This window comes from Cystoisospora suis, assembly GCF_002600585.1.
Source record: "Cystoisospora suis strain Wien I chromosome Unknown contig_5230, whole genome shotgun sequence".
NCBI classification, from domain to species: Eukaryota; Apicomplexa; class Conoidasida; order Eucoccidiorida; family Sarcocystidae; genus Cystoisospora; species Cystoisospora suis.
The window spans coordinates 7,177-18,537 of NW_027158021.1; the positions used below are offsets into that span (position 1 = coordinate 7,177).

Sequence of the window (11,361 nt, forward strand, 5' to 3'; positions counted from 1 at the left end):
TTCTCTTCATCTTCACTTCGCCATCGAGTATCTCAGTACATGAAAGTAAGGGGTATGATAAAGGTCGTAGACACCCCTGGAGGGAAGCAGATAGCCTACTTACGCACAGCAGCACAGTCCTGAGAAAGAGAAAGGATCATCCCCACATATATATATATATATACAATGTTAGAAAGACTATACGAATGTACGGAAAGACTCTTCGGACGTAGAGGAAAAGTTCTAAGACTCCACGCGCGTCCGCGTTCTCTGTCGGAAGTCAAGACCCCGTCTTATCTGAGCACAGTTAACTCTCCCAATCTTGTGTCCTTTCGAATCTTTTGCAACAAAACGACGGAAAGAGTTTTATCTGGAGAGAGGCATCGCCATGGAGTGAGAAGAAACGTCGGAATAAAGGAGACGCAGAGAGAGAAAAGAGGAAAGAAGAGCCAGTAGAGAGACAAGGAAGACAGCCTGAAAGTGTAGACTTTTTCCCTTTTTCTTTTTTCCTCGTTCTTAATCCTTCTTCGTCCCACTAAAGTCAACTGAAAGCAGGTTTCACCTCATGCTTCTTCTTCCTAGAGGAAACCTCCATGTCGTTCTTACCCTATGCATCGGAGAAAGCAAATTGAAGATTGAAAACCTCGAGGCCGGCCGATCACGGAACATGTGAGCGTGCTCCTGTATCACTTCTTTTCTTTTAGTGGATGCCGGGACTTTTTAAAGCTCTCTTCCACTCATTCCTTTTCCTCGACTTTTTTCTTCCCTGTCATTTCTTCTGTTTATGTAAAGCGTTCTCCTCTCCAACCAGAAGCTCCAGAGGGGACATCCTCGTTACTCTGTTCGTGTCTCTATCCGTGCTTCCCTCGATCAGCTAGCTGCACGTCTATAACAATGTGAAAGGAGACAGGGTGCCGGTTGATCCATCGACAGCGTCGATTCAACAAGAAAGCCCCAAAAGTTTCTCTCCATTGTCTCCCAACTGATAATCAAAACGATTCACTGAAGTTCAGAAAATCGAACACTGCATGGAGGGCTAGAAATGCAAACCTAAACTCGCCAGGGCACGCCGTCGAAAAATTTCACGCCAAGCCCTCTCACCGGACGGACTGCCACACAGTCGTTCATTGCTGCCCGCACTGCTACATTGATGAATTACTACGGAGACATATGCATGCCTGCACACGTACATAGCTCTATATCCTGTGTACAGGCTGAAGCTTTGAAGCTAGCCGTGTCTTGAAGGGATAGAAACACGCCGCACACCACCGTGGGGGCATCATGAGAAAACCGCGGCATGGCTGCGACAAACGCTTTTGAACAAGAGATATTGAACTGAAAGGCACTCTTGACTCAAGAGTGCCACTGTATAGAAGCTCCTATCAAAACCCCCCCGCCAAGATCCGTTAGCTCTCGGCGCAGATTGCTTGGCTTCTTACACAGGCATCCCCACGTCCGGCTCAGAAGAGAAGAGGGCCGCAGGTGGGCGACTTAGAAACAAGAATCTCTTCTTTTTCCTCTCCGAGATCTTCTCTCGGTTATGGTCTTCCGCAAGCGCTCGAAAAGCCAGTCACTCGCCTTCCCAGTTGGGCACATGGAAGCTCCCCATGTCTACAGACGTCGCCTCTTGACACTCCCTTCAGCCGCCTCCCTCTTCCGCCCTGCGCAGCGGCGATATCGTGGATGCCACAGCCTGACAGGGCCGTGCTATTCGGGTAGACCAAGAGCTTACTCCCCCCAAAAGGGGTTTTCTCGTCCCTACAAGTCCAGTGGCTTTTCCTTCACCACAGAACACGGTTGCTGCCGCGGAAGAGAGAAAAAGCACCTGTACCTGTGGCAGCTCTCCCCTTTGTTAATCACCACCGAAAGCAGGTGACCACGCCCGTGCGTCAACGGCATGGCTACAACTTCGACGTCTCTAGGGCGAGTGCCGCCCGCGTCGAGGGTGGTGGTGTGTCTACATGTACCGATCCTTTCTCTTCTTATGTAAAAGAAAGAGACAAGAATCAGCTTACAACCACACAAGGAAGGACACACTCAGAACTACTGCTCCCACAGTGAGCTCCGACAGAGCTGCAGCTGTTCTGCCCGACGCCGAGCTCTCCTTCGCGCTAATGACCACGTCGACCTTGCACAAATTCTGGTTAGTTGCTTGTGCACCCTGAGCTTTAGCAGTTTCTGGCGGTGTGTAGAGGCAGCCGAGATGAATCGTCTTCGCCGAATCCGGGAAGTGCTCTCGAGNNTCAGTCCACCAAGCCGATTGGAATCCTGGAATCAAGGTGGTAAACTTCTCTTTCTTGCACTGGCCATCCACTAAATCGTCTGTGCAGTAGTCCGTCGTATAGTCGGTCGGGTGCACTGCTGTAGTTGTCTCGTTGCCGCAGGTCAGGGTCATCGTGTTGTTCTGCTGAGTCATGGTGACAGCTGGCTTGGCTTCATTGCTCGTCTTACCGTAGGCACAGTACACAGTCTGACCCGCTGCAGCTGATTTCCTCGCTTCAACAGTCACTGTCAGTTTACACTTTTTCTTTTCTTCTCTAGATGCCGCTGGCCCACACCCTGTAATAAATTTGCTATCCAGCAAGGGTAGAGGTGCGCTGGGGAGGCTCAGCTGATACTTCTTTGCTTCCCTTGGTTCAGTAGGCGTAATGTCCACCCAATTGACCGGCGAGGCCTCTGTCCCACCCATTAACACCGACAAACTGACTGCATTATTGCTATTCCCCTTGGCATCGGCCGCAGTCGGCGTTTTGCACGTTGCCAAATCCTGGGTATCTTTTGAGCACACCCATCCCTTTGTCAGGTCTGGCACGACGGGGACCTCAGCTCCAGGACACTGGAGACTCACCTTCTGCTTCGACTCAGACAACGTGGCGGTAAAATCTTTTTCTTCACTTCCCGTACAGACTGCATCCGTCACCTCCGTTGCCTGGGATGGCTTGTCTTGTTTGGCCCGGAGACCAGTGCCTCCACGGTCGCGCAGTGCACACACCGGTGAAGATAACAGAAGAATAGAAGCGCCGGCACACGCTAAGAGCCACAGATTTCGCCTTGCCAGTCGGCCTTTGCCGGTTGTCCTGCCCAGGGGCCGACCTACGTGACACACGTCGCAAGAAGCCATGGCTATCTATCGTGACAGCGGGGAGCCCTGCGCAGAACAACTCCAGGTAAAACAGTGCTGCAATGACTCCAGAATTCCGAGCACTCTACACCAAACAGCAGATGAGCTCACTGCACAGACACAAAACTCATTTCTGATGGGATTCCACACCACCTCCTGGTCCGTCAGAGCCCGCCCAGCCCCGCCGGTGGTAACCGGTGACAAGGGAAGTAGCAGCTGTGGGGACGTGGTCTGATGGCTTCCAGCGCTAGTCCACAAGGGCTTACTCGTCCGCTATTCAGCGCTGAGTCCTTGCTGGTGGGAACGCGACCCCACTCGCGACGGCGGCGCTGGCCGTCCACCACAGGAGCAGAACAGATGAGTTGCGGGTCGCGTATTCCGCAGCATTTACGCAATTACTCTTCTGAATGGGGTATTTGAAGGTAGAAAAGGCAATTCCTTCTTTTAATAGGATCAGCTGCATCCACTGCTACTGCGCTAGTGGCTGCCTGCCAAATAAAACCGCGTGCGGGAGATTCCTTCTTGACCGGTGAAGCGTTGGCAGGGTGCTGCCAAGCGACCCGAGGTTCGCTTGGCAGCACCCTGCATCTCCGTGTGGAGGCTTCTTGTCATTGCGAATCAGCGCTCTTGACCCCACGAACGGCCTTCATTCCTCGTGCACACGAGTTGCGCCTCCTCCCTCGAAGCAATGACGTCAAAGCCAGTGCATTCGAGTAGTAGCAGCAGTAGCATTGACTACTGCCTATGAAGTTGACTTCTCCCATGGAGCGATTAGATGAAAGTAGCGGGTGCCCAAGCTACACTGTTGACTCCTCAGCGATACCTGGTAGCGCCGTACGACGAAAAAACCTTCGCACAGGACAGTAAACGCATCTCTCTGACAAACAGCAGAGGCCCACACATTCTGTATTGTTACAAGAATAGTTTAGTCCGATCTGAGTGCAGATGCGCCGCCCAGTGAGATAACCTCAGTTGTCTGCGTGCGCTGAGGCATCCGACGAATTGAGTTACTCAACCCAAGCCCTCGAATTTCCCGACAAGCGTCTAAGCGAGTGCGCCACTGAAGCTACGAGCAACTCCCCCCCCCGCTCCAAGAAGCCAGCCCGCACTCGCGTTGGTCCTGTCGAAGTTCCCAGAAGTCGTCGTAGTCGAAAGCCTCATTTCTCGCGTAGAATCACCTCGAGAGACAGCATGAGACCTGGCTGATGTCTTGCAAAGACGGACTGAGACTGAAGGATGGCTGCTTCCCTCAAAACTTCATCCGAACACTGTCACGTCCGTGAGTAGAGGTGATAGAGAATGCCGAACTCCTGCGATTAGCTATCAGCCCCTACTATAACATGACTCAAATGTAGACCTGTAGGCACAAACATTACGCTACCCATAGCGTGAGTTGCGAAAACTGTACTTGGGCAGCATCAGCAGCTCTCGAACCCGTTCAGCGAGAACGTTCCTCACTGAGGAGAGCAGTGAGGTCGAACCGTTATATATGTTGTCGCAGGAGTTTACTACGAAACCTTTACATGAGGTCTCACACGGACTGCCATTCCTGGAATTCTCTCCGATACCACAACTCGGACCAGCTCAAGCACGGAAACGCCTCAACAGGCCCAGGCGCGAAGTGCCTAGAGTTTTGTCGCCCTCACACTGTCTTTTTGCTTCCCAGCATCTTCTCTCGGCGACGGGGCATCGTGCGAGTATTCCTTCATACGACTCCACCCCCTAGTTTGAGGGGCGCAAATTCCATTCGAAAAAGGACTGACTGTCGTTCTCGTGCTAAACTCACACTCTGGGGAAGCCTTCCTCAGTCTTTGTTACTCCGCACCTCAAAACAACCTTCGCTCTGGTGTACATGGACACGGGTGGCTTCCAAACCAGCAACGAGCTTTTCTGTGGGGAAAGCTGAAAAGGACTGGCCGCGCAGGCCAAAATTCATCTTTCACTTAGAAAGCAGCTATGTGGTTTTTGTGGCTCTAGGTAAGTTTAAGCTGGCCCGTTTGCATCTCGACAGTGATCGGTCTACTGACAGACATGTAGATACACAACTATGCATACACATGGATAAGTTTAGATTTCTTACGAGGTTGAAAGGTACGTCCTGGAGAAGTGAAAATAGCATTCCCCCGGTTTGTATGAGAGCTGCTGAGCGGTAGGGTTCAGGTTAACACTGAAGGGGGACACCTCAGCTTAGTCTTCTCATTGCGCGTCTAAGACTCGTGTCACAACCGAAGAAGGTGAACGGGAAGCATCTGCCGCGTTGTCTCTCCTGTCACTGTCTTTCTCTCCCACCGACAACTGAGCGAGGTTTGCTCCACTGGCTTGCTTCGTTTCAGGTAGCCTTTTTGCAAGCGTCTTTGAAGACGGGGAGAAGACATTTGTTTAGAGGAGAGAGATATGCAAGCAGGAACGCGTTTCAAGAAAGAAATGAAGAAAGCACCTTTGGCGTGTGTAGTTTTGTTGCTGTGTTCTCATCATCACATTCTTTTTCTACAGGAGTATTTTTTGGGTCGTCGATACACGTACCTAGATAGAAAGGTGCATACGAAGCCCGTGGAATTGCACAGTCAAGGATAACCTCGTTTTTCCTTCCTTGGTCATCTTTCCGTCACAGTAGGAGACTTCTTTCTCGATAGAGAAAAGAAACTGTATTAGCTACGAAACATGATCCCTCTCCTCTTTGACGGCGAGATTCTTCTTCCTTTTCTCTTCTCACCTTTTCTTGCGTCTCTTTCTGAGTGGAAGAAAAGGTGAGATTCTCTGTAGTTATGACTTTGTTTGGTTGGGGGGAAACTGGCGAACAACAGCAAACTGTAAGCTTTCTGTCTTGTTCTCCTCAGGTGTATATACACTATACTTTTTGTTTGCGGTGCACACGCACTCGAAAAAAATCTGGTTTACGTCCTTATTTTGCTTCTTTTTTGAATTGAAACGTTCTCTTCTCGTTTCTGTCTTTTGGGCTCCAAGTTACCTTCTTTTAACTCGGTCAAACTTCTCAGAGTCTCTGGGTTTGGTGGCTTCACGCACTTCATTCCCTACTACTTCCTTTCTTTTCCTGTCTTCTCGTTTTCTCCCGGACGAGCAACTCGCTCCCTCTTTCAAGAGCATACGTGCATCACAGTACAGGGCAAGTGTCTTGTTGGGCCTCTATACACGGATAGGTAGATAGATTTACATAGAAAGGAGGAAGTAGACTGACGATGAATACGCCAAGAAGCGAGTAGAAGAGAGCAGGCGACTTCTTTAGACTGCCTCAAGCGAAGACAAAACGCCACAAAACGACTAGAGCAGCCTTACCCAGGCGCTTGTCTCTACAACAGTGAGGCGATGACTCAGTTCTTTTTCCGTCAGATGTGTATACACTTGAAAGACTGAAAGGTAATAGACCCTTTCAATAGGTTTGTACGGACACTTACACACGACACATAGACATCCGTTAAGCACACACCACCTACGTAAACACTGGCGCAAACTGGATACAGATGTGTCTTAACATACATGCGCACGTATGTATATATATATATATATGTACGTACCGGGGTAGAGGATGTCGTAGGATGAAGGGAGGGGCGTAGACCGAGACTCTTCACCCCTCGATAGTCCACGAAATTTCATCCCGGAGTCACGTTCCGGGGGAAAACAGATTGATAGTGTCTATCTTTGCACAGCACCACAGAACAAAGAAAGAGACGGAATCATGAACGTACTCATAATTCTCTACACGTACGTGCGTAGAGCTTCAGCGACTACCCGAATGTACGGGAAAACTCTTTGGAAGCAGGTTCTTATATTCCGCACGCGTCCCCTGTCCAACGCCAGGGCCCCATCTTATAAAAGCACAGTTAACTCTCTCAATCCCGTCTCTTCGGAGACTTCCTGAATCTGTTGCAAGAAACTGAGAACAGTCCTCGCAGGAGACAACAATAGCCATGAAGTGAGAAGAAACCTTGGAAAAATGGAATTGAAAAAGAGGAAAGAAGGCCGAGAAGAGAGGGAAGAAAGAAAGAGAGAAAGTGTACTGCTTTGCCTTTTTCTCTCAACTGTCGCATTGACTCATCTCACTGACGTCACAAGAGATAAAGGAAAGCAAGTATCGGGTTATCTTTTCCATTCCAACGAAGATTGCCATGTCCGTGTTACGTGATGCACCGAAGAAGCAGGGATAGAAAAGATTGAGAACCTGAAGACTAAACATCTAACACGAAGACCTGCTCTTGTACCACTAGTTTTCTTATAGGGCAAGCCGGGGTTTCTGAAGCTCTTTTGCAATCATTTCTCCTCTAGCTTGTACGGAAAACGTTCTTGTCTCCTACCAGAATATTCAAGAGGTACATCCTCGTCACTCTGTCCGTGTCTCTCTTCCCTTACCTCGATCCGCTACCTGCACGTCTATCCCAGTGTGACAAGGAACATGTGCCGGCTGATTCATCGATAACGTCGTTTCAACAAAAAAGACCGCGGAGGACCTTGCGAAAGAGAAAGAAAGAGCATAAGAAAACGTGGAAGCAAACAGAGGTTGCATGAAGGAGACTGAGCTGAACTGCACCGATACAACCTGTCTCCTCTCGGAGAGAGAAAGACTCCTATCTTCACCCTGACACCACTATTCGGATCGGAGAGATATGTTCGCGATCCTATTTACTCAGTTCAACTGTTCTTCTGTCTCAGTCCTCTTTTCTGCTAGGATGGACTGTGTAGATAGCAAGTGATCATCCGGGAGCTAGGGGAAAGCCAACTGGTCTTGCACATGGAGAAGGATGAGCGCCCGTGCATGCATGCAGGCGAAAATCCATGGAACTACAGGACGTGTTCATAGTTCGAGTATGTAGAGGATTGATTACAGTGAAGAAAACAAGCGAGGAAAGTAATCTAGGGTAGGTAGTGATCGAGAGAGGATACACGTATCTGTATACATATGTGTACCGGAGATACTCCCGTTGCGCAGACCGTATGTGAAACAACGTGTATAGACACAGATGAACTCATCATACATGTATTTACATTGAGGAAGAGAGAGGAACCATTCTTCTTCGCCGAACATGTCAAAGTTCCCTGCGTGAGAGTTTCCTTCCTGCGGTGTTTCGAGATCCATTCATTCCGCGGTCTGTCACTTCAATTAGTGCATGCAAAAGAATCGAACGAGAACAGCGAACGATGAAGACTCTGAGAGATTGAGCCGGAAGAAATGCTTTGAAAAGAGAGGCCAAGAAACACCACAAGTTAGCTGAGGTCCAAAGCCAGCCACGTACGGTACATACACTGTGTATTCTTACTTAAGTAGATGCTCCCAATGGCCGTGCTATGCATGCACCCATTCATCCTCAGCTTTTTTTCCCTAGGGACATCCATACACCAGTATTTTCATTCGTGCAGGCTGTTCTTGTATATAAGTGGCCGCATTCATGGTTATCAGGCAACTAGGATAAACACTCTCCACCTCGGAAAAGACTTCGTTCTTTAACATGTTCTCCTTCCCTCCTAAAGTATCGGTTCTCATTTCTCCTTTACTCTGTACGAAACAGCTCTCTTACGCGGTGGTGGGGCTGCATGTGGATCTGGAGGTGTATGTTACCCACGTATACAGGACACGCTCCATACATATCAGTCCATAAGGATTACCACACCAGCGTACACAGATAGACGCAGATTGAGGTATTCCCCTCCTTCTTATCGTCATCGTGATATATGACGTGATAATACATAATACATTATCTAAGAACGTCAATGTGATGTGCATACACCTCATCTCACCGTCATGTTCTGTATGCGGACCACCGTGAAAGACAACAACCGGTCAGCCTCAGTATCGCTTTCTCTCAACTGAAGGCTTAAGCATACCAATGTACAGCTTTCTTCTCTCCTCTAGAGTGTTTGTATGGTGAATGGTCTTTCTGTTTCTTTACGAGAGGGAGGAGCCATATCAGTTTTAAGCTGTCCGAGTGTCATAAGTTGAAGTGTTTGGTTCTTTCTGGAAATCTCTCCCTGAAGAGAGGAGAATAAGTAGTAGAACCTCAACTTTCACCAGTTTCCGTCTCTCTTGTACGATTCTTCCTCTCCTTTGTAGTCGGAGAGTGGTGAGACAGAAGAACAATCTTCCGACCATAGCTACTGATCAGCCAGAAAGGACGAAAGGGGGGGGGAGGTACAGAGGGATGGCTGTTCTCTCTCTTCAGGTCTTTTTCTCTACTCTATGACATTGCTGTGTATCATCTTTCCTCTAGTCTTTCCTTCTTTTCTGGCCTTATTTCTCAGACTGGATGAGCAGAAGAAAAAGAAGCTGGCCTAAGAGATAAACTCTCCTATAGATAGACATCAGGATAGATAGATGTGGAAGAAGGAAGAGTCTTCTACGAGGTTGGGTTGGGCTATCATATGGGGAAGAGGGACAAAGAGCTTCACTTAGGAAAACGCAAACGAGGGTCTATTCAGAAGACACCGCACTTCTCGATCAGGAGGCACACACAGCGGATCTTCGATCGGTCGTGTTTTCCGGGAAGACTTCATCCATCTATCTATCTGCAACCACCGCAAATCTTCGTCTCTTCAAATGCATGCAGATACACAGATACACTATCAAACTATGTGTCTGCATGCACTTCTTTAAAAAGAAAAGAAACGCCTGTCCTGGTGAAAACACCATTTCCTCCTTCAGCATCCTTACTACTAGGAAAACACACGACCAATACTGTAACTACTCCAAATACTACTACTACTGCTGCTAATACTATCGTTACTGCTATCACTACTACTACTGCTGATACTAGCACTAATGCTATCACTATTACAACTGCTATCACTACTAGTATCGCTACTACTACCGCTAATACTACTATCGCTACTGCTATCACTATTCCTCCTACGACCACTACTGCTAATGGTTTCACTAGTACAAATACTACTATTACCATTACTATGACTACTATCACTACTACTGCTCGTATCGCTTCAATGAGTATCACTACTACCATTCCTTGTATCACTACTAGTACTATGACTACTACTTCTATTACTACCATTACCACTGGTACTGCTATCACTACTAGTGCTGCCACCAGCGCTACTGCCACTATCACTACTCTTGGAACCATCACTACTACTACTATCACTACTACTGTTACTACTGCTATCACTACTACTTCAAACGGGGTAATTGAACGGTTTCAACGCAGAACTGGGAGAGAGGGCTGCTGGTGGTTGCAGTGAGGTGTTGCCTTCTGGACGGGGTCCGATGGACTTTCATGATGGCAGCAGTGTCTCTGAAGCCGTTCAGGACTCACCTGAGGGGCCCGTGAGTTGCTGCAGAGATCTTGATGGTTATTGTTGATCACCGGCTGGTTCTAACCTGGTTGATCGGAATGCCGGTTTCATGCGATAGAAGCAGAGGAGACGAAAGCTTACCATTGCACTACTTGGGGAAATAAAACAAAGAAAGGAAAGCGGTCGTCTGCCTGCGAAATTCTTAACTGAACATGAGTGAAGTACTTCCACCGTTATTTCCGCGGGGTCCACCCGTTCGCCCTCTCGCGCGGAAAGATCTTTCTCTAGAAAGGAATGAAACATTCCTCAGGGGGAATTTTTATCTCTAACATTTATACATAGACCAAGAAAAGTCGAAGCTGAAGAAAACGTTCACCGCCCTCAGACAGGCACAGCCGTGGGGAAGTCTGGGAGGGAAGAGGTGATACCGGAGTGTGAGAAAGCTTGAAATGGACGGAACGCCCTCGCGGGAAGTACTCCGGAAGCTGTCTTTGTCTCCTTTCTCTTCTTTCCGTGCGGCACACTAACTTTTTCTTCTCTGTGGCCCCTAGTCATGCTCGTGGTATGACTACGAGACTTTTTGTAGTGAGCTCACCGCTCCGTGACTTGCTACCTCGCACTTACCCTCTCTGCTTCTAACTTTTGCTTTGAAGCAGCCTCAACTGGGGAGGAAGCAGAACAAAAAAGACAAGAAAGAGACAGGGGGTAGGGGGAAATGATTCTCTTTCTCTTCTTCAGTAGTGGGAGGGGGAAGTGACTCTCTCTTCCAAGAAATCCCCATGTCATGACTATCGATGTACATAGATATGTATATAGTTTTCCGTAGATGAATCTTCCAATACAGTGTAGATACATATAGAGAGCTATTTGAAGATTCTTCTTGTAGTGCCAGCCCCCTTTTTCCTCAGATCTGATAGTTGTTTTGTGCGCTTCCCGCCCCCTCTTGAGGATTTCGATCCCAAGCGCTTCTGGAACGACTGTCGACCGACCTCTTGACAGGTTGTCCG

General features: G+C 48.5%; 1 protein-coding gene across 1 annotated transcript; it reads right to left on the reverse strand.

Annotated features, from left to right (window-relative positions):
• Nucleotides 1-550: 550 nt before the first annotated feature.
• CSUI_009012 (srs domain-containing protein) lies at nt 551-3,281 on the reverse strand. Its single transcript, XM_068069131.1, has one exon. The coding sequence runs from the start codon at nt 3,098-3,100 to the stop codon at nt 1,991-1,993; it is 1,110 nt and encodes a 369-aa protein (XP_067918893.1). The 5' UTR covers nt 3,101-3,281; the 3' UTR covers nt 551-1,990.
• Nucleotides 3,282-11,361: the final 8,080 nt, after the last annotated feature.